This window comes from Fragaria vesca, linkage group LG2 (assembly GCF_000184155.1).
Source record: "Fragaria vesca subsp. vesca linkage group LG2, FraVesHawaii_1.0, whole genome shotgun sequence".
Taxonomy (NCBI): Eukaryota; Viridiplantae; Streptophyta; class Magnoliopsida; order Rosales; family Rosaceae; genus Fragaria; species Fragaria vesca.
In genome coordinates this window covers 17,508,472-17,531,832 of record NC_020492.1, presented here as the reverse complement: position 1 = coordinate 17,531,832, position 23,361 = coordinate 17,508,472, and the positions used below count along the sequence as shown (strand labels likewise).

The following is a 23,361-nucleotide window of genomic DNA, read 5'->3' as shown; positions in this document are numbered from 1 at the left end:
CAATTGTAATGCTTGGAACCCTTGATAACCTAAATATTATCTACTAACTTTTGATACTAGAACTACATGATCATATATTATATTATATTTGGGTACATGAATTAAACTTGTGAACATCTAATGTCCCACTTTAGAACATGTATCTTTGGTTAACGTATAAGTACGCGTGTTAGTAACTTAAGTTAATATAATTTTTTTGTTACCTATGTTTATGTATTTCAATCAAATATTACAACTGTATGCATCAAAATTAGATAGATGAGCAGTAAACTTATAATCGATGTCATTATGTGTTTGTCATTGTATCTTTGGGTTTTTTTTTTCTTTCTTGTAACTCTGTAAGTATTGAGAAATCTACATAAGTTATTCATATGAAATCTGTAGATTTCAGAAATCAGTGAAAGTCTGTGATTAAAAATTGATGGTTTTAAGAAATCAGTGAAAGTCTATGAACTTTTCAAAGAGTCTGTAGACTTTTTAAAAAGTCAGTTGATTAAAATAAGTCTGTATGAATCCAAATACAATACACCCCCATAAACTGAAACCAGTTACCATATCACTAATTATTACTGATTCCTTTAACTATTTTAATTAGTAATAGTTACTCTGGTATGGCAACTGGTTTCATTTATGTTTCAGTAACTATTATGATTAATATCAGCAGCATAAAATAAAATCAGCTGTTACCATATCAGTAACTATTACTAACTATGATTGATTAACAAAACTCAACTGCAACCTACTTAATATTTTCCTCACCCAATCCATTACAGAGGTCCATACTCTAGTCATTTATAGTTAGCTTAGAGCTTCATAGAGTAAAGCGCAAGTTAGGAATGTAAGACTTTTCATAACCACAAGATCATTCATTTCCAAGGACTTCATGGAAACAGATGGAGGAGATATTGTGGGAAAATGTTGACTAAATTTCAGTTTCTAGAACATGTAGATTTCCTCATCTTTGAAACCCTGAAACCAATACCTCACAATTCAGTCAACTTTAACGGTCTATATGAATCAAGGAACTTTTAACTTCTTCTTCACATCAATTCGTACCAAACTTCAACATTTGCAATGGATTTAACTGTAACACCTAATTGTTTATGTTTAATTTGTTTTAAATATACTGTTCTACTTTATACAAGTCAAGTATAATTTCACAGGTGTTAAATTTCACGGAAAATATGAAATTTTCTAATGCCACTTGTAACAAACAGTTTGGCTGCCAAGCCCTTCCATGTGTGGAATCATGGAAAATGAATGACATTTACAAAAACTTAAGAACTACGGAACTCTAAAGTTCTCCATAATTCTTTGGTCTATTTGCTCCCGTCAAATAAACAAATAGGACTATGTTAAGAAACTGACCATAGAGGTAATTCCTCAAATTTTGGAGTAAAAACTCAATCTAATAAGAAAGTCGAGAACTTGACACATCCATATATGGGGATGTGACAATTCCAATATGGATCTTCTAATATTCCATACATCACAATTCCATACAAGATGTAGGTGAACGGTGAACCTTTTCTGTTTGAATTTGCATGTAAGGTGAACACCTAATTGTTGAAGCATACGTAATTCCAAACAAGATGAACATCTCCCCCCACCTTAATAATATTTCATATTGATGAACACCTAATTGCTAATCTATTCTAATGTAATGATTCGTCTTGTAAGCTAATTAGTGGGGGGAGTGCTGGCGTCGTCATCAAGAACGTCAGCAACAGCCAAAAGGAGCACTGGCACACCTATAACGCCTTGTCTTTGTTGTAGGCTCACATTTCACATTGTAAAAGCTGAAGACTGCTTTACTCCTTTTCTCTATTAATAATTCCTCACACACCACAAACTCGTCCCATAGTCAAATCTAGACTGCTCCTCCCTCAAACCAACTTATATCACTTTGGCCTCACCATTTTGCATTTTTGGATTGCATAATCGCCTACCAGGTAACAAACCCAATTCCTTTTGGATGTCATCTCGTCTGCTCTGACCCTTTTTTTTGTTGGTTTTGTTTGTGAAACTTGTTGGGTTTTGTTGAGTTCTTGAAACCCATGATTGAGTTTGTGGTGGGTGATGAGAAAGTTTCAGACTTTTGGCTTATCAAACTCTCTGCATGTCTTGGTTGTTGTACTCTGTTTGTTTGATGATGAAAGGTGGAGACTTGAATCTCTGTCATGACTTATGGTATAAGTTTTATTATTGTGAAAAGCCCACCTCAGCCAACTGGTTGAATTGGTTTTCCTTTGCGTGATTGCCCGATGGTGAAAGTTGTTGTCTTTAATCCATTTGAGTGTAATTTGCTGTTCTTGATTGATAACTTGAGGCAAAATTCTAGAGGTTCTGAAGACAATTATGTGAAAAATTGGTTTTCCAAATTGCTTATAAATTGGATTTCTTATTTGCAGGGTTGTTGGTGAATTCAATTGAGAGAAAGAGATGGCTTTGATAGGAAAAGTGCACCCTGATTGCGTAAATGTTGCGAATCCATACCATGAATGCACTGAAAATTGCCTGAGAAAGATTGCAGAAGGGAAAGGCCGGAAGAACAAGAAGAAAACAGGTTACTGTTTGATTCGTTATCTGATTTTAACTTTTTCTGTTTGTCTTCCCCCACCCACTTTTTTTTCCCCTCTTTTATTAAATCCCTACCTAAAACTCATTACCAGACTGCCCCATGTTCTTATTTAGGTTCAGGAACTATTTGAGCAACTTTATCTTATTAAAGTTTACATATGCATGCATTATTTAGTTTCAAATTTAAAATGCTTCCGCACTTTATTTTTAATCTGGATTCTGACTGGGTTATTTACAACATGCATAGTTGTATTTTCCTCGGTGGAATGCACTTCATATGTTTTTGATATTTATTATTCAGTCAATAACTCTGTTTTGTTGGAGAGTTTTTTACTTTTTTTAACATATGTGCTAAATCTTGATTGATATGAATACAGAAATAATAGGGTTATAAATTATAGTTAATTGTTGGTTTAAACAGTGTTCGTCTTTGTCAATTTTAGATTGGAGAGTTTTTTTTTCAAAGGGGTTTTCTCGTTTAACAATTTGAGATTATAGGTCGGAAATTTTAGGTTCTTTTGTTTTCTTTTAAAGATAATGGCGGTGATATAAAAGATGGTGAGTTCAACAAAAAGATGGCTGGAGATAGAAGAGTGGATGCAACTAGGGCATCTAATCCTTACCATCAATCTGGTCAATCTTTTCCAAAAAGAACTGCTGGTGCTGAAGCTCGTGGGGATATAAAAGAATCAGGTTTTTCTTCACTTTTATGTGTGGTAATTCTTAGTAGGCTGAGCTAAATCTTATCCATTTTCCTGTAAACTCCAGTAACGGATATACGACATAGAAAAACAAGTGGTTCCTACAGAGATGAAGGATTTTAAAGAATGAACGAACACCATTTACCTCTAATTGAATATACTTGAAAACCCTTGTCTGGAGCTGTATTCCAAGTTTGAAATTTGCGCCGTCTAGAGAACAATTAAAATGAATTTCTTCCCAAATAAGATATGGTTAAGTAACCATGACTTCATTTCGTCTTTCACGTAATGGCCCTATATTTGTACCAGAAACGTGCAGCACTACCCACCAAGTCCAAGGGCACACTGAATTCTAGTCGTTGGTACCAGAAACCGAGTTTAGTTTCTTTAATGCCAAGAAATGGCTGTGGTTCTGGATAGAAAATATTCTTTCTTTCATTGGCACATGATGCAACAGAGTTCCAGGGAAGAGAAGCCAATAAACTGATAAAGAGATTGTGGATTTTTTTAAACATTCCACTTTCACACTTGCATATAGATTGTATCGATTTTTATAATTCCTACTTTTTTTACAAATTGCTATTTAAATTGCAGGCTCCATACTTAATGTTCCTATTTTGGGTGGACGAAAAGAGAGATCCCGACCAAAGACTCCGCAAGATCATGACAACGTATCTGACCGAAGTGTAGTTTATCCTTATGATGCTCAATCATCTCCATCTACGGACAAGGTGAAAGTAGAGAATGGTGAGCATAAATCTTCTTCCACCTGAGATTTTTTTTTCTCTCATTGTCCATTTTGCATACTTGTATACGCATAGATGCAGAGATAACAATGCTTCTTTTTCCTAATTTATGGTATTTTTTCCCTCAGGGTCTGTCCTTGATGATCCTATATTTGGAAAAAGAAAGCCAGTCTCCCAACCAAGGCCTGTTGAAGAACATGAGAATGGTAAAGCTGTTTATCCTTCATCATTTCCAGAAAATCTGAAAATAGAGAATGGTGGACTTACATTTTCTGCCTACTGATAGATTGTGGATCTATCTATACATTCGTCTTCCTCCTGCACTATTGTGCATATATGGAGGGTATCCAGATGTAATCATGCTTCTTCCTCACAATTGTGGTAATTTGAATTGCAGGCTCTGCCCTTGATGATCCTATATTTGGCAGAAGAAAGCCAGCAACCCAGCCAAAGCCCCAAGAGCTTGTTAATGGATCCGGTCAAGGTGCTGTCAATCCTTCTGGTCCTCCCTTGTCTCCATCTAATGAGATTGTGAACATAGGGAATGGTGAGTATAAGTCTTCTTCCAGCTGACAGGTTGTGGATTGTCTCTTCAACCCTCTTCCATCTCCATGCACATAGAGCTGAACATACATGTTTAATTTGTGTAATTTATGGTCAAATTTAATTTCAGGCTCCACCCTTGATGATCTCATATTCGGCCGCAAAAAGCAGGGATCTGAACCAAAACCTCAAGAAGAGCTTGAGAATGTACCTGCTGTGAAATTAGAGAATGGTGACTATAAGTCTTATTCTGGACCACTTGCTGAAGTAAAAGATCCTACTTTGAACAAGCAAATCCAGTCATCTGGGGTAGTGCCTACATCTGGAATTATCAAAATGACCCCCTCTCTGTCTCTCCCCATGCACAATGGTGTGGAAGGTGCCACTGACTCACCACCTGAAAATAGAAGCTTCAGTTTCTCAGGTACACCCCATGTTTTTGAAGAGAGTGATGATGACGATGCACTATCTATTAGTTCTGATGCCAGCGTTTCCGTGGGAAAGTACCGTGTGAAAGGAAGCTTATCTTCAATTCTACAGTCAGTCTTTGACAAGTACGGTGATATAGCAGCAAGCTGTCAACTGGAATCAATTGTCATTCGCTCTTATTACCTTGAGTGTGTCTGTTATGTAGTTCAAGAGTTGAAACGCACTTCAGTGAAGCAGCTGACAAGATCAAAAGTCAAAGAAATGTTGGCTATGCTCAAGGATGTAGAATCTTCAGGAATGGATGTTGCTTGGCTTCGTCTCATGCTCAATGAATGCGCAGAATCCATTGATATCATGAGTCAGCATCGAGCTTTCGAAGTAGCTAAGGCCAACTGTGATCGTGACATCGAATCAGCAAGGAAAGAATTAGAATCCCAAATGGAGGCTTTGGCTGTAAAAGAAAAGGAGGTTGCTGATGCCAAGAAGCAAGTTTCTGTAACCAGAGCCCATCTGAGGGAGCTTGAGCTCAAATCATCCAGTTTGAGTGAGGCTGTTAGTAAAATGAAGTCCAAGGCCGAAAATCTTCAAAGCAAACCATTGTTGGACAAGGTCTTGTGAGGCGACTGCAAAAGCTGGTGAGCCTGTAATCAGTTATAGATAGAAGTCCTATATAAATGTTGTAAAGGGTGAAACTAGCCCATAACATCCTCCTATACTAGTAGCCTTTGAAGTTAGGTCGACTGTCCATTTCACTGTGTGGTACTTACTAGTCATGTTAAGTTCTTCTGTAAGTTTTTTCGCTTCCATTGTATTGAACACAAAGGAGCTAGAAGAAGGCTGCTATTCCCTCATCTTGTACTATTATTTAGAGCAAACTTGAGAACCTGTTTACTTGATCAGACCTCATTTTGCTTCATTTTCTATGTTCACATTTTTTTCATTACACTACAGTGGTGCGACTGTCTTGTACATTTTGTGCATGTTAGTATATGATTATTCTCTGTGCTTCACTAATAAAAGTTTAACTGCTTCTACTTGCACTTTTGACTCCGTACTTGCATAATATGTCAGCCTCCTGCGATAGCTGCTATTGATAATCCGGTATGTGGGAAACAAACCTCCGAGGGTTGATGGTGATAATCTCCTCATCTGTTATTATTTTTAGAGTGGACTACCCGTTATATCCTCTAAACTTCTAAAGACTTGAACAGCGTGGTTTGTGGATTATTACTGTACCGATACTCAAACTTAATCATTTTAAAGGTTTAATCACAAAAAACCTCGATACAATTGAGTATGATCCATTATAAGTAGTATGTTAGTTGTCCCTTTTCTGTGGGATCTTTTATCTGAGCTTCGCTAAAACGTTTTGACCGGCGTTGATTCGGAGCTTTGATTGGAGCAAATCTAATAGGAGTCGTTATGTTATTCATTGAAACTGTGAGGGAACATTTACTGACTTGGAATGAAACTTATCATGAATCGGTATCAACGAGAATTGGTATGGGAATATATTATTTCATTCTACTGTTTACTTACCATAAGAAATCAAAACATGAATGAAACTAATTATGATTGATGTTGTTTATTTACCAAATGAAATCGGAATTAAAACTAGTTTGATTACTAAAATACCCCTATAAGAAAGGAAGCTAAAATGTTTGCAATTTATTGTTCATTTCTTCGAAGATGTAAATATTCTAAGATGATATATTTTGGATGGTAACAGTACAATATATTATTGCGCTAACCTCGGAGTCGCCCGTCTTCTTTGTTGTCGTTGTTGTTATCTGATGGTAACAATACAATATATATCTAGGGTTGGTAATTTAAAAATATTATAATTATTTGAGGATATTTTGGGGAGAAAAACTTGATTCCACAAGATTGATTCTGATACCCATCTTCGCACCCCCCCCCCCTCCCGCGCGCTCTCTCTCTCTCATAAGGAATCAAGGAAACAAGTGGGACCCACATCTATTCCAATATCTTGATATGTCAGTAAACACCGGAATTCACTCATCCCGAAATTAATTCTGTCACTCTCAATTTCATTGCAGGTTAGTAAACATGCTCCGACTTGAAGTCTGGAATGGGCCTCAGCTAGAAAATCATACATATTTCGGACCCAAATACAATAAATAGAAATCACAACTTTCCATCAGTATCTTCCGTCGGTATCTTCAAATCTACATCGTCCCTGCAAAATTATTCGCGCTTCACTTCCAAGCCAACTTTATTCCTCCTCCTCTTATTCCCTAAATCCCCTATTAAACCCTAACCCACTGCCCACGCCGATCCAACCATATCATCCCCCAGGTTCGTTAATCTTCACCTTCTTTCTTTAATTTCTACCCCCAAATTTGATACTGCTTTCCGTCAATTTTCGCTAATTAGGTCACAGAAATCCCCAATATTTCGTCGTTCACGCCGCTTTCGTATCTTCGATTTTTCAATTCTGAACTTGGAATTTTGAATAGTAATACTATAGATTTAGGGCTGTGTAAGTAAGAGAAGCTGGGTTTTCAAAATTAATGTGGAGAGCCCCTTTTGTGATTGGTAGGGTGGAATTGGAAGTTGGGTTTTAATGGGTGGATTATTTGTTTCAGGATTGCTAGTGCAAAGATATAGAAAGAGGTGAAAGGACCGAAATCATGTCTGATGAAGGAAGAGTGCACCCGGATTGCCGGAATGCATCCAATCCCTACCATGAATGCAGCGAGTATTGCTTCAAAGTTATTGCTGAAACTAAAGCTCGGATGGATCAGTCTCAGTCAGGTACTTTTCTTGAGGCACTTTTGTTGGTTTATGAACTGTATCATGCTTGTGTAGTATGTCGTATATAAGTTTTTCGTGTTGTGATTTACGGAAGCTGCTTTGATTAGAAGTTGAATGGAACTTCAGGGGTTATGGATTTTATTGATTATTGCAACTTCAGTTGTTATTAGGGAGTGTTATGAATGTATTATTTTCTTTGTTTGTTTTATATGTTGCTCCTTTGATATGATGTCTTCATCTTTTTTCTTCAACTCTACCCTTTGTATTAAAAGTATGCATGCTGCTAAATTAGTTAAGAGCAAATTCTGTCGTTTTCTATGTTGCGGAACCTTTAATAAATTATTGTTATTCCCTGTAATCTGTGTTTCTATACCTGAACTGTTTCTTCTCACCTACATCAGAATCTGTACAAGTTAGTGGGGGTAGTGGCAAATCAAAAGTAGAGGCTGCTCAGCAAGTGGAAGATCTAGATAGACCATCAGAGACTGATGAACATGCTGGTGATGGTGATGAATTTCCCGTTGAGGAGGAGGAGAATATGGAAGGAGACTTCACCAAGTTCACAGGAAGGAAGAAAAGGTTGTGGGAGCTAAGGATGAAGATGGTATGGTTATATAACATTATGGCACATAGACTTAATTGTCACAGAGTTGCTTGGATTATTTAGCTACTCCGTTTACTTTCTTTGGACTTACTCTGTTTTTTTTTTTGGCAGAATAAGGCTAGAAAAGCAAATCAGACAGATATTGCAGCTGAAAAGAAAAGAATGGAACCTCCACAAGAGTCAAGGGGTATTTCTAAACAAAAATGGCTTGAAGAGAGGAAAAAAAGAATTGGGAAACTTCTAGATGCAAACGGTTTGGATATGAAAAGCGCTTACATGCTAGATACACAAGAGATGGCAGAGGCAAAGTACAAGAAATGGGAAAAGGATCCTGCCCCATATGGCTGGGATGGTATGCTCCAGGACATATGCTGCTCATTAATCATTATTTGTTTTATTTAATTTTGTTTTAGTTTAATCTGGTCTCTTTGAGATAATTGTTAATGACTGTACACACATGATTATCATTCCATTGTTCCATACATAATTTTTTTAAAAGAATATAATTTTAGAATATGGGAGAAATCAAATAACTTAGTTCTGTAGATGGGTAGTTGTCTAGATTAAAAAGAGTCCTAGAACACAGCTGAAGTTGTGTTACATAATATGGTGGTTACTATGCCACATGTCCTTAGTTCAGTCAGCTATGTATACATGTCATCCATTCATGCACACACTGGAAGCTCTCCTTGAAATTGTAGGGCACATAGTATATGGTACATTAGAACATCATTCTTATTATTCACTTGTTCTTGTAGTTTCATATATCAGGAAGTAAGCTAACATGCTGTTTGAACAGTTTTTAATCAGAAAACATTGTACGATGCATACAAAAAGCGAACAAAAAATATCGAGGTTGACCTGGAAGAATACAATAAGATGAAAGAAGAAGATCCGGAGTTCTACCGTGAAGCTTCCAGCCTTCAATATGGGAAGGTATTTTTCTATTGATGAAAAATGATGATTCCAGGTAGTCTAGTTAGAACTGATACTAAGCCCTGAATTTTATGTTTTATGGTGCAGGCGCCAAAGATCTCGGAGGATAAGATTGACAAGATGGTGAAGGAACTAAAGGACCAGGAAGAGAAGAAAAAGAAATTTAGCAGGAGGAGGAGGTTCCACGATGAGAAGGATATTGATTCAATCAATGACCGAAATGAGCATTTTAACAAGAAGATTGAGCGAGCCTTTGGCAAATACACATTGGAAATCAAGAACAATCTTGAGCGTGGAACTGCTCTGCCTGACTAAGGTAAACTGCGTCATGCATGTGTTATGATGTTTTTGTGGGTACTATTCCCTCAACTTACTGCCGCCAGATTTGAAGCTAAATTGTAATAATACATGTTTGAATATCATGTGAAGTGTTTCCTTTATTCAGGTCTTGATACCAACTTCTAAGTGTCTTTAACAATCTTTAGCTGTTTAACATAGTTTCCTCTGTTGTATCTGGTTTCATTGACGTGAAAAGAAAGTTCTGGCTTGAGAGAAACTTTACTGTGTATAATTGTGTAGGGTGAAGGGCATAATGACCATGGAGAGCCATCAGCCATGAAACACTTTAGCTTTATCTTTCATGATTTGCAATGCTTTTATCGTTGAGAATCTCTTTTTAACGGCCTTGTTAACTTTGCCTGTCATTCACAACTTTGCAGCATACTACTAAAAATGGTTGTTAAGCTAACAGTTAATGTTACCAGCCGAGACACATGTTTGGACAGTAAATCATCTGTTACTATTCTTTTCATCTGAATGAATGATTTTTTTACTCAGCTTCAATATTTCTTCTTTCATTGTCTCAATTCCCGATTTTCTTTTCGTTTCTTTCAACTACTCGTGCAAGAGGGTATAATAATTGGTTGTTGAATGGTACCTCCCAGATTTCAGTCACCAGACGGTCATGTAAATTGTGGATTGTGTTGTCATCAGAGTCGTATATAATTACCATGGCTTTGTGGTTTTAATTAGACGTACTTATAGTACAAATTAACGAGAGGGAAATTCTTTTAACCAACTGTTAATAATTAGTAGAGTGGCCAAGATGAACAGTTGCATCCGTAAGAAAATTAGCTTCATGCTAGAAGTCAGGAATGCATGTAAAATTAGCTTCATGCCAATTTCTCAAAGAAAAATAACAAACAGAAGCTCATGATCTATAGACTTGCCATGTTTCCTAATGAAAAACTCTTATCATGTTCTGCAATTACATTGATTTCAACGAGCCGTGAGAGATTATCTATCAACAACAATTCAACATATATGTGGTTCAACATATTTTTTTTCTTAAAAATTAATTTTTTTTTCTTATTGTTTTTTCTGGCCAAAAATTATCGAAGCGTTTTCAGAAGCATCATGATTGAATAGTGTGCATCTCTGGCAGAGCACCCTCGTGATGAAAAAGAACTGCCAGCGTAGCAGGCAGGACTGAGGAAGGAGCTAGGACCACCATGGATGGACCAGCAGTTTTGAGCTTCAGCTTTTTTTTCTTTTCTTTTTTTACTGTTGCCCAGACCCATGTACCTGTCTGGGTAACTGCATTGACCTCGTGAAAAGACGGGTCACAACTGTAAAAACAATAATTTCAGTAATTTCTAACTTTAACCTCACACCCATGTGCTTACTGCTACAGGTTTAGTCTCATTGGGTGGACGGACTGGCTCTGCTCCAAAACCTTGACCTGTCATTTCATACCTTAACTATAAAGCGGGTACCCGGCCCATGAAAATCTCTGCCGGCCCCAAATATGTGTGCCTTGTTCGAGGCATCTACCATCTTCTAGGCTCTCTCTTCCAATGACACGTGGCGATGACCCCAATTTGGAATCCAAGACCATCATCTTCATTCTCACAACCAACAACCAATGCCAGCTCATATATTGTACAAGCTTCTCCAGAATTCCACAAGAAAAGTCCTAGTTCAAAACTTGGCCTGTGAAATCATTCAAGGATAATAAACCAAACTTTGGTCTTTGGCTTGTGCAATGCTTTGTGATTTTAACAAGGAAATGCTTGTTTGGATTTTCCATGGGGAACTATGTAAGACTGAAATTGAAGCTAATTGTAAAAAAAATTATGAGCAAGAGGCAGAGAAATGGAGCACAATGTGATTTAGAGGAAAGATGGCAAAACACCACTACTCATTGACAATAATGCACATCCGCTGGGCTACATAATCAATCTTAAAAATCCAAAAGACAAATATCACCATCATCAACATTCCTCTCATAAACACACATCCATCATCAACAAACTAACAAATTAAATAGAACCAAAATATAAGATGTGGTAGATCTTGTTTTCCTTCTTGCCTCTGCTAGCTTTTTCTCACTTAGTTGGAGGGGTTGCTCCGGAATGATCCCAAAGCTTTGATGGCGGCGGCTCTCAGAATGTACTGGTGGTATGCTGCGGCGGCAAGAGCTCCGATAAAGGGTCCGACCCAGAAGATCCACTGCACCCACATCACAAAATTACCCATCAGTCAAAAACACATAATTCAAAACTTCAAATAATCACACTCCACAGATAAAACCCATGCAAGGTGGTGAGTTTTGTGGTCTTACATGTTCATCCCAGACTTTCTCGTTGTTGTAGATGACGGCAGCGCCGAAGCTCCGAGCAGGGTTGATTCCAGTTCCGGTGATAGGGATGGTAGCCAAGTGCACAATGAACACAGCAAACCCAATAGGCAATGGAGCCAACACCTGCGCACATAAACCCATACATCATCAACAAAAACCCAACAAGAAGAAAACCAAAGACTAGAAACTCCCAGAGTGAGTGTGTAAGAAGCTACTCACAGGCACGTGAGAGTCACGCGCGCTCCTCTTGGGGTCGGTGGCAGAGAAGACGGTGTAGACAAGCACAAAGGTGCCGATAATCTCAGCGCCGAGAGCAGTGCCCTTGCTGTAACCGTCAGCGACAGAGTTGGTGCCGCCGCCGAGGGTGGTGAAGTAGTGACTCTGGAAGGCCTTGACCAGCGCAACTCCAGCGATGGCTCCCAAGCACTGGGCGATCATGTAAGACACGGCCCGGATGAGAGAAACCTTACGAGCCAAGAACAGCCCGAAAGTCACCGCCGGGTTAATGTGACCACCTGAAACACAGAAACCACAACAGTAAGAAACTAAAGCTCTAGTTATCAACCACATAAACAACATGGGTTTGGGTCGTGTTGTTTTGCTTACCGGAAATACCGGCGGTGCAGTAAACCAGGACAAAGATCATGCCACCGAAGGCCCAGGCGATGCCGAGAAGGCCGACGCCGTCGCAAGGGCCGGTCTGGTGCTTGTGGCCGATGACGGTGGCGACAGTGATGTAGAGGAAGAGGAGAGTGGCGACGAACTCGGCGATGAGGGCCCTGTAGAAGGACCAGCGCTTGAGCTCGTCGGTGTCGAAGAGCGGCGCCGGCGGTGGGTCGACGTAGTCCTTGCCGTGGTGGTGGGCCTGCGCCTCCTCGCTGACTTCCTTCGACATTGTTTCAACACTGGGAAGAGAGAGAGAGAGAGAGAGAGAGTAGGGTTAGCTCTGGCTCTGGTTTTGGTGTGGGGAAATGAGCGTGTGAGAGTGAGGAAGGGGTGTGGTGGGTTTGTTGGTTTTAAAAGAGTGGATAAGGCGGGGGTAATTCGGGAAAGTGGGAATGTCTGGGTGGTGGGGGCCGCCCTAGGGTTACAGCTCGGCCATGTGAGGGCTAATCATCTCTTTCTTTCTGTGTGGGAGAGAGCCCTAGAAAGAAAGGGTGAGGCTGGCATCCAATTAAACCCTCTTCTTCAACGGTTATATCTTGTCCCTATCTCTCGAGAACACCCTGTGGGGGTTTAGAATTGGCAATTTGTGTACATAAATTTGTTTTGATGAAAGGCGTGTGACCAAGAGAGATGTTATTGTCATTCTCCGAAAAAAAAAAAGAGAAAAAAAAGAGATGTTATTTGAATGTCAACAATCAAGTGCATCCTTAACCCTGAACCATAAACCTCATAACATCAATGGAAGTAATAGAACTCATCCACACTATAACAGTGTCATAAGTATGATCCACATTTGGGTTTCATTTGACACTCCTCACTAGAGTTTTTTTTTTTTTTTTTTTTCTCAAAGAAAAAAATAATTACAAAACGAAACGACTACGATTACGACATCTTACAACCAGACAGTCAAAAATGAAAGTTCGGCCAGAAGACAGCGGAAGAGACTTATGCCAGACTTGTGCTGGTTGTACATGAGAAAAAGATATAGCTTGGATTTGGCTGCTAACGTCTGAATGTCTTGAACAATAGTCTTAATTCACCATGGAACTTGGAAAACTTCATTAGTGCTATCAATAAGGATTTTAGAGTCTCCTTTCACTTGTTACGCGTTATACTCCTTCCCTAGAGTTGCTCTTGGGTTTCTTCTAAGGCACTAATTAAAATAACACTAATTTAACATAACAAAGTTGTACTCTTAACAAACATTTCGAAGATAATGTATACCAAAACAAACATAAAACGTGATTAGTTAGTTAAAATGGAGCTGAAAAACCGACCCCCATGGCCTCCATGTGGGTATGACTCAAAGACAATCCCCATGTCATGTGGTTGTATATATCACAGACTATTTGAGCTGGGGGGGCTAGACATAAATTCTTTTTGAAATTATTTAAACTAAAATTGTGTCCCTTGTGTGAAATTTTTATTTATTTTATTTTGATAAAATCGCAGTCCTGGAGTCCAAGATGCTTTTTAGCCTGGCTTTCATTCATTGGTTTGTCCTTATCTATTATCAACGGTACTATTTAGATAGAGAGCCCGATTCCCCTGCACTCACCAGCATCATAAACCATGCTCCTTCACCTAAATTATAGAGGGAGTGACTTCAATGGTCTTGATCGATAAGAACTATTGCACTATTTATCTTAAATGGTTGAACAAATAGTTCTCGAGTGTGTGGCCATAGCACATCATTATTTGGCGTTGTAATGTGAATATTATTTCGGAACTAAACGATTAGTTGTTCTTTGCAAGTTTAAATTTTAATAGATTCATTTTTTTAACCGGTAATTGGTGAAGCAAAAATTTTATATTGTAAAAAGTCATATGTGTTTGCAAGTTTATAATGTTGTTCAAAACTAAAAAATTTCACACATTCTAATTTCATTCAATATTTTGTGAAAATTAAGGCCATTGCCCCAGTTGCAGTAGCAACTAAACAACTATAGGGTGGAATGAACCTACCACATTAGCAACTCTTCTAGGGTTGTGAAAAGTGAAACCAATTTTCAGCATCCTTTGAAAATATTGGAATACTACTTTAATGCACAATTTTAATCGCACAAAAAAGAAAAGGAATTTCCTCTAAAGAAAAAGGGGGATAAAATGACAATAATTAGATCGCTTGAAATTCGACACGTGTCCTATAGAGGAAGTCAAAAAAAGGACTAGATGCTTCCAGAGCGTTCTTCTTTCTCCAGGAAATCCCAACGGTCATAATTATAAATATTTTGATTTTTGTGGCTATAGAGTATAGAGTGAAGCTGCGGCCTGCGAGGACCCAGATGTTTCGTTATAAAACTAAGCTAGTAATTGAGAAGGATAAGTACCCAATAGAATTAATAGACAAAGAAATGTATAATTTCGATGCCCTTTAATTTCCATTTGATTAAGAAATGGCAAGCACAAGTTTTGATTCTTGCTTCCAATTGACGAAATTGTCCACACGTTCTTATCATCATCCCCATGCACAAACTTTCCATCATCTTCTGATTCCGCTGCCATAAACATATGGCGTGTTTCAAACGAGCTGATCATCTAACAAATTTCCATATCAATTTGATTTGACACTTCTTTGTATTTTTTATTTTTTTGGATAGACACTTCTTCGTATTTTGTTAATGAAGCTTGCCCACGGTTTCGAATCAAAACTTGTTCCTTTTTAGAACTATTGGAATAAGCTAGCACTATTAACTTATCAAGACATGCATTTCCAAAAAACTTATTGAAAGAGACAATTTTTTTTCATGAAAGCAACCACTTTTACAATATAAACATAAATCTATAGAGTATGTATTTCAGATCACTTGAAACTGTTTTTGTATTACTTCATTGCTTAATTTACTTTAGCAAAAAAAAGAAAAAGGTAAAGTGTTCATGGAATCATGGGCATTCGAGGTTTGGATGTATCTATATTTGTATGGTCTGGATGGGACACAAGAATTGGTGCCCTAACCTTTTCACTAGTCATAAAAACAGATACCTGATCGATTAAAGCAAAAAATGTGAGAAATACTAAGAAAAACAGTTGCGTAAATGGCAGAAGAATGATATGTGTTGACTATAATTTGAAGAAGTTTGTGCATGTCATCCATGGCAGGGAGCAGTGATGGCTTCCTGAGCTTGTTGGTTCATAAAGTTGAAAGAGATCGAAATGCGTTGGTCTTTAAGAACATGCATCTTTTTTTTCTTTTTTTTGGGTGAGAAATGAATAATTCAATAATCAAAGGGCAATAAGTCATGCATGCACGAGGTCGAGAAAACTACAAATAACAAATAGTACGAGTCTCCAACTCGTACAAACTAAAAAAAGTGAGAAAAGACCAACAACTTGCTAAACTAAGAACTGAATGTCTAACAACATAATACATAAGTGCAACAATATCAATCAATTCACCACACCCACTTTATGTAGAAGTATGACTTTCACTGAATTGGTGAAACTTGTTATTTTATAATAAATTATTCACATGATAAGTTTGTGGATTGGAGGTCGGAGTAAAAAATGCTAGCTAGCTGGTACGTATCCCACAAAATTGAAGAACGACTAACTTAAAATCTAAGTAATATTGCCTTAAAATTGGGCTATGTAGTTGCTAGTATATAAGAGTTCCGAAGTAATGTGTTGTTACGTAAGAGTGAACTATATACATATTTAGACAATCTAGTATTTTATTAAAATTATAGTTTGTGTAGTGTAATTTAAGTTAGATATACTAGAATTTTCCGTATATTTATTTATTATATACTAAAGCTAGGTTACTGTAGCTAAAGACCGAGCAAATTTATGGTCTTCTCCCCCACTTTATTTTTATTTACGTGATTGCCACCACCTGCCAGGTATTACTTAATTGTTGTTGTGTGGTGACGTGAGCTGCTTACACGAGTCGTGAATTTCACGCCTTTGTCTCAAACATACAACGTCTCGCTTCCTTTTGGTCTTTCCTCGAGGCGGAGTAGGGTCTTTGCCTCCATTGCCTCCACTTCCAGCTCCATCACCAAATTCTTCGGTGGGTATCCAATCACTCCCTTATTCTTTTGGTTTTTCTAGCTTCTTTGTTCTTCTGCAATTTTAGATACTGAATTTTTTTTTTTGTTCAATTTTTTCCAGCAGTTGTGGTGGTCAAGGTTCTCTAAAATTGAATCTTCATTGTCTTAATAGGTTGTCAACTATCGTTCGGGATTCGATGGTGAACTTCTTTTCAAGCTCTACACCGGGTTAGTGTAATTTTGTAAAAAAGTTTCTTCTTTTGAACAATGTAAGATGACTTTCTTTGGATTCATAAGATTTAGGCACCTGGTTGCTTTATGTTTTCATCTCACGATTATATTTACCTTTGTAAGGTATACGACTGTTGATGGATAATGGATCACGTACAGATAACTACTTCATTGATTTAGGAGACTGCAAAGTGGTCTTTTTGATTCGTTGGTATAGTGGCAGCCCTGGTTGTGCTTTTTCCAATCGCCTCATTTATGAAAATGGTACTGTCTTTTTCACTCTAAAGGGTTAAAAACTCACAAACGGGTAACTGTTGTTGCTGAGGATGAAAAAAAGAAATGACTGTTGGTTGATATTTATACATGTCCTTTGGATTTCATCCTTACAGATATGAAGGAGGTGTACCCACATTCCTTAAAGTTCTGTTATTGATCTTAGTTTTGTTACGAAATTCGTGATATGTTGTGGCAATTTCACAGATTGCAAGCATTTTGTTTCTTGATCTGTTAACATGGGTTTTGCAAAACAATAAAGCTTGATACTATCCAGTATGATCCTCCTATAATTTTATAGTTGCAGTATAACAAGTTTGATTTAATACTTATAACTTATGATCTGATTATTTCATTAATTAATACCCTTTCAGATTCATCTATGAATCTACACGGATGATAGACCAGCACATATATGTCTTATTAGGAGATAGAATTGTGGGTGGATTCACCATTGTGGATGGACAATTGGAAAGTATGATTCATAGGTTTGTTTTGTTTTCCCTCTTTAATTTACTTGATACATGGTTGATATTTAAACACAAATAGAACATCTTCCATTAATCAAAAACTGTGTTTTAGTTGAAGTTATTATTGCAGTCAAACTAATGAAGATCACACGGATAGTTCATATGCACCACTGAGAAATACACCCAAATTGAAATCAATAGCACTCAAGACTCAATATTACCAGAGCTCAGCTTCTCAAAGACCTTCCATTACACCAAGCCAAATATTCGATTACTCAAAATATCTCATATATTTAGTTTCATTATCCTATATACTGGTAGTCCTTATCTTATGTTTATAGTTTCTATATTTGTCTCTGCGTATAATTGACCTTCTAATCAATCAGTTAGAGTTCTTTTTGTTTGGTTTTAATTTGAAGGAAGTTTATAGATTATTAATAGATATCTTCCTGTAATGGCACAGTTTTCTTGCCATTCTTTGTTCTTTATCTTGAACCGTTGATGGGTTTGTTGTTTTAATGTTTATTTTACAAATTGTTTCTCTTAGTAGGATGTAATGGCAGTTTTGTAATGTGATCCAAATTGACTTAGTGTTGCTGGACTACATTCTTTGAGAAAATATGAACCTTAGATTTCATGGAAGAATTTAGCAGACATCATTAGGTCTTTTGCTTTCTTATGTAAAATGGATGAAGAGTTAGCTAGCTTTGATGAAAATGCTAGAGTAGACACCACATATTTCACTAAATTATAGTAGGGGACGATGGTTTAAAATAACATTAATTTTCATCATCTAGGTCAGAGAATTTTAATAGGTGATACATTTTTCAAGTCTTCATGAATTCTAAAACAAATCGATTTAAGTTTTTAACTCTGCCTTATGGCAACCAAAATATTTTTAACACCCACTTGATTCGACATTAACAATTTTTACATTACCGGCAACAACTTGAACATAACTTCCTTAATTGCTTTCTTATTGAGATTATTAGCTCTGTCTTAGTTGATCTCAATGATATGTAGCTATATATGACATTTCCCCTGACTTCTTCCTTGAAAAAAGAGAGTAAAAACGAACACAAATCTACCTCTATACTTTGGAACTATTTTCACCGACTTTTTTTTCCTTTTCTTTTGTCTCTGTTAGTTTATATTTTGTTGTGACTTGCTATTTAATCCTATGTTGCCATGCTTTACAGTCACAGTCAACCTCAACAGCAGAGGACTTGAAAGCTCTGAAGAGCTATTGTAAAACTTTAGCAACAAAGGACTCGAAAGCTTTGAAGAAGAGCTATTGTAAAACTTCAGCAATAGAAGACTTAAAAGTGCTGAAGAGCTATTGTAAAACTGTTGAATTATATTGGAAATGTAATATGTTTTGTTAAGACTAACTATTGTTGTATCCAATATACAAATTAAAGTGGTTGGTTAGCAGGACAATTTCTTGAAAAATGTAAATATAGAAGCCTGATTATTACATTTGCTGCTTAGAACTTAGATTATGAAACTTTTTGAATATAAGACGAGCTCTGGATAGGATTCAGTAAGGATACAAGTAATGAAATGAATTTGAAAATCGAGTTGCAAACGGAAGAAAGAAAGGAAAAAAAAAAAACCGCGGCAGCGCGCGGGGACTCTTGCTAGTTTATGACGAAATTGAGTATTTCTTCTTGAAAGCAATAGAAGATCAGTCTTGTCAAAAAAGAAAAAACATTTCTTTTAAGGAGATTAGTATAGTGTTGCCGTTCTTTAATTTGTACTCGGTTCTCATGTTTGGTAGAAGAAGGAAACAACTTAAATCAATGTATAGAGTGGATGGGCAAAGCAAACAGACAAATTAGACTAATGCTTAATCTTTGTGAGTCTTTCATTACAGTCAAAATTGTGGCACAATGAGTTAATTTCCTGTTTAAGTGGGGCTGCTTAATTGGTTAAGTAGGTGCTACTGAGTCTTCTTCTAGCACATTCAGAAATAACCCATAAATTCCAGATTGATTAATCGATCTATGGATATATGCTGCAATCACACTCAGAGGGCTACGGGAAGTTTCCTTTATCTTCCTCTACAATGCAACATTGCTCTAATTTAATTATGTGATATTGATGGAAGCATATATATGCTGCATCCACGTTTAGGAAATATTAATCCATCCAGGATATATATTCCTTTCCAAAACAACAAGCAGGAAAATGGACTAGACTGATTGTATCACTAGTATCATCCATCGATGCGTATAGAACATTTTCGATCTCCTGCACATTGTCAACATTCTTATTGTTCATCGTCAACAATCCTGTTCAGAACGAACACTACTAGCTTTCTGGGGTGGGATGGGAATTGTTTGTACCAAAATAATCCTGAGATGTTAACAAGAAATTTGCAGCTCGTAAAGTAAATTGGGATGTTATTGTAAACAGAAAATTAAAAGAATTTAATTGAGCTTGAATGAAAAATAATTAGTTATTGTGTATTGAGAATTGGGTACGTTGTGATGGAGGAGAGAGATTCTTCTACATATACTGTGCAATTGTGCATGAAAAACCAAAACATTCGATCTTCAATTGCCGTCTTCTCTAGCTAGCTTGTTTGATGGTTCCATGCATCATCAATCCATAAAGAGATTAAGGTTAATTATTTGGACCAAAAATCGTCAACTTTGTTGTTGCTAACATTATTAGTAATTTAATAAATATTTTCTTTGTTCATTTATCAATGAATAATTTTCTTTTTAAGAAAAATGAATAATTTATTAATCGAGGGACAAGCTCATTTACAACACCCGCAAAAGCGAGACCGAACAAACAACTAATAATAAAGAGCACGAGTCTTCTACTTGATCAAACTAGAAAAAGTGAAAGAAAACCAACAACTCGCTAATCTATGGACCGAATGTTATACAAACAAATAAGAAAATGCAACAACATCAACTAATCTACCACACCTACCATCCATGCATGCTAAAATTGTCGTCGTCATCGCCGTTAGCAACCGTGAAATGATGAGGACTGCTAAATCAAAGCATTGATGCCCGAGATTGTAGAAGCTTAAGGGAGTGCTTCATAGTATCCTTGAGATTGCACAACTGGTGGGTAGTGAAGTACGTTGCAACCCAAGTGCTTCACAGTACTACTACTGAAGACGGGGAGGATAAAGTCAAGTCTGTTATGGGTAGACGTACAATAAAATAAGAGCTAGTGTTGCACTTGGAAAATTCTATAATGTGTTAATGCAAAACATGCATCAACTTTGTCTTAAAGTTGTAAAATGAGTATTCAAAGTAGTAATGTTAGTCTTTAAAGGTGTAAATATTCTTAGTTACCACTTAAGTCCTTAGCGTAGTAATATTTGTCCTTAAAGTGGTTATATGAGTTGTTAAAGTAATTAAAAAAAAAAAAAGAGTTGATGCAACTTTGAGGACTCAATTATCACTTAAGGATACATTTTAATTACCACTTGAGGACTAATGTTAATTAAATTTTTTTTACAACTTTAAAGACTCATATTACAATTTTAACAACTAATATTACTATTTTAAGGACCTATTTTACAATTTGTGAACAAAATTGATGTATGTTATATATTAACACCTTACCATTCCTCAGATGATGTAAGCGTTGTATCTGCCTTCTTTCTCAACCATGTCAATAGCTTAATCTTGGAGAATATGTAATAATGTTCATGATAAATATATATATATATATAATATATGAAAAACTCTTGTATTATATTCCTTAATATAAATGTATATGCAATGAAAAGTATAATATATAAAACTAGGGTCCGGTTCAAGGAACACATAATTTTACACAACTTTTTACACTTCTTATGAACCCTTAGATTTTAAATATTTCAATGGTTAAGATTAATTGTATAAATGATGTCAACGTATCAAAAGATGAAATGGCATATGATATGGCGTCTAACAAAAATAAAATTAGATTAGATTAAATTTGTATTTTTATGAAGAAACTAAATGCAATTCTATGCAATTAAAACCCCAAAAAAAAAAAAAAACTTAAACAATAAACAAAGAACCCTAGCTCTCATATATTGTATCTCTATCGTCTTCTTCAAGCTAGTATATATCAAAAGCGTGGATTGCATTCTTTCTTCCTTACCCAATTATATCTATACAATTATTCAAGCAACTCTTAGTAGTGTTCGTCCCCTTTTTTCAATAAACTTCTGATTTCTTCTACAATTCTCGCGCACCAAAATCTTAATTTTCGTATGCTAGCCTCCATTCACTTCTCTTTAATTTCTTACGACGAGGTCTGGAGGTATCTATTTTCTTTAGTATTAAGAGATGAGTTTTGCTTTTGTTCAAGAAGATTTGATCAAGTAAGTTCATCATTTATATTCCGTAACATAACATAGCCTCTTGTTGACAAGAGTTCTAGAAGTGATCTAACTATAAAGGCTAAAATTTTCTTATGCACTGTAAGTGAGACACAAAATTAACTAGTTTTGATACCAACAAATTCATGGATTAAACTAACTTAATCACAGGTGGAGATAAAGATACGGTTCATCTGGGCATTCTTGTTCATAGAGAGGGTGGTTATTCATCTGGGCATTCTTGTTCATAGGTTTGGTTTTTTGTTTTTTTGTTTTGTTTTTTCTATCTCTCGATCGAGTTTTTTTGTTCAACTCTATTAAATTGTTGTTATAAAATTTCTGTTTATAAAATGAAAAATTTCATTTAATTTGTGAAATTAGAAGATGCCACATCATAAACCATATCATCTTTTGATACGTTGACATCATTCATACAATTAATCTTAACCATTGAAATATTTAAAATCTAAGGGCTTATAAAAAGTGTAAAAAGTTGTGTAAATTATGTGTCCCTTGATCCGGACCCATAAAACTAATATATATATTATCGTTATTCGGTATTTACCAAAACCAAACCAACTTTTACAGTAATGTTCAATTTCAGTTTTATCGGTCTCGTTAACCTATTGGCAGCCCTGAACAAAGTACCTTTTGAAAAATTTGAGGTTGATCGATGTCATCTTCCCCAAGGATTTTCTACAGGCGTAGGTCCTTCGAATTCCATTTTTGTGGTAACTTTTGGAGCGAGAGCAATATATACTAGTGGTACAAAATATGGTATAACATGTGGACTGTGGGGAAGTTCTTTTTGCACCCGCTGACATTGAGATGAGCATAACAAGTGAATCTGAGATGAGTGCGGCTATTAGGACCTCTAAATTTGCTCAATATACTTCTCATTCTCTTTACATCTCCCTTTTACTTTTCAATATAAACATTTTCTCACTATACCTCATTTCAAATTCCTAACATGACCTTAGTTATTTATTGACATATATTTCGATCAATTAATTACTTACTTTACCTCTTATTCGCTCAATACACCTCTCATTCTTTGGTTTTTTTTTTTTTACCTTTTGTTTTTGAACATCCATTATCCCTACCTTCATTTTTTGATTTTTTTTTCATGCAAGTTAATGTTTTATCATGAACTATTCTATATATCTTTTTAACTTTTGTTTTTCTCTTTTGTACGTGTTATTTTTTCTCTGTTTTTTTATTTTGAATAATTTGATCTCTATTTTATACCTCATAATAAATTATTTTAATAAATATATTTTTCTATAATCAATATATATATTTATTTAGTTATTTTGTAAAAAATATTATGCATCTTGCAAGTATATGCGTTCAACACGTTAGGATAATACAAAATTTTATATCACATGATCGATATTTGATAATTGTTTTAGCTCTTATATATATATATATATA

General features: G+C 36.1%; 3 protein-coding genes and 1 non-coding gene across 14 annotated transcripts; 3 read left to right on the top strand and 1 right to left on the bottom strand.

Annotated features, from left to right (window-relative positions):
• Positions 1 to 1,787: 1,787 nt before the first annotated feature.
• On the top strand, positions 1,788 to 6,014 carry LOC101314427. Of its 2 annotated transcripts, XM_004290682.1 has the most exons (8): positions 1,788 to 1,952; positions 2,412 to 2,566; positions 3,115 to 3,273; positions 3,876 to 4,028; positions 4,156 to 4,233; positions 4,425 to 4,574; positions 4,701 to 4,994; positions 5,205 to 6,014. In XM_004290682.1, exons 2-8 carry the CDS (start codon positions 2,443 to 2,445, stop codon positions 5,615 to 5,617), a joined length of 1,371 nt encoding a protein of 456 aa, XP_004290730.1. In that variant the 5' UTR covers positions 1,788 to 1,952; positions 2,412 to 2,442; the 3' UTR covers positions 5,618 to 6,014. The 2 variants fall into 2 exon arrangements, with proteins under 2 accessions (XP_004290730.1, XP_004290729.1); XM_004290681.1 differs by lacking the exons at positions 1,788 to 1,952; positions 2,412 to 2,566 and having other exon boundaries at positions 2,624 to 3,273; positions 4,701 to 6,014.
• Positions 6,015 to 7,031: 1,017 nt separating this feature from the next.
• Positions 7,032 to 10,298, top strand: LOC101313947 (pre-mRNA-splicing factor syf2-like). Its single transcript, XM_004290680.1, has 6 exons — positions 7,032 to 7,318; positions 7,609 to 7,777; positions 8,179 to 8,381; positions 8,493 to 8,733; positions 9,181 to 9,317; positions 9,405 to 10,298. The coding sequence occupies exons 2-6, from the start codon at positions 7,654 to 7,656 to the stop codon at positions 9,630 to 9,632; spliced, it is 933 nt and encodes a 310-aa protein (XP_004290728.1). The 5' UTR covers positions 7,032 to 7,318; positions 7,609 to 7,653; the 3' UTR covers positions 9,633 to 10,298.
• A 1,164-nt stretch (positions 10,299 to 11,462) lies between these two features.
• Positions 11,463 to 12,936, bottom strand: LOC101313665 (aquaporin PIP2-7-like). The gene is made up of 4 exons (XM_004290679.1): positions 12,565 to 12,936; positions 12,178 to 12,473; positions 11,941 to 12,081; positions 11,463 to 11,828 (listed from the first exon to the last, which is right to left on the bottom strand). The coding sequence occupies exons 1-4, from the start codon at positions 12,851 to 12,853 to the stop codon at positions 11,709 to 11,711; spliced, it is 846 nt and encodes a 281-aa protein (XP_004290727.1). The 5' UTR covers positions 12,854 to 12,936; the 3' UTR covers positions 11,463 to 11,708.
• A 3,568-nt stretch (positions 12,937 to 16,504) lies between these two features.
• LOC101312507 lies at positions 16,505 to 19,035 on the top strand. 10 transcript variants are annotated; one of them, XR_183996.1, is made up of 5 exons: positions 16,573 to 16,634; positions 16,787 to 16,842; positions 16,969 to 17,109; positions 17,493 to 17,606; positions 18,788 to 19,035. It is a non-coding gene; the product is annotated as an uncharacterized LOC101312507 (transcript). The 10 variants fall into 10 exon arrangements; XR_183998.1 differs by having other exon boundaries at positions 16,739 to 16,842; XR_183995.1 differs by having other exon boundaries at positions 16,736 to 16,842.
• Positions 19,036 to 23,361: the final 4,326 nt, after the last annotated feature.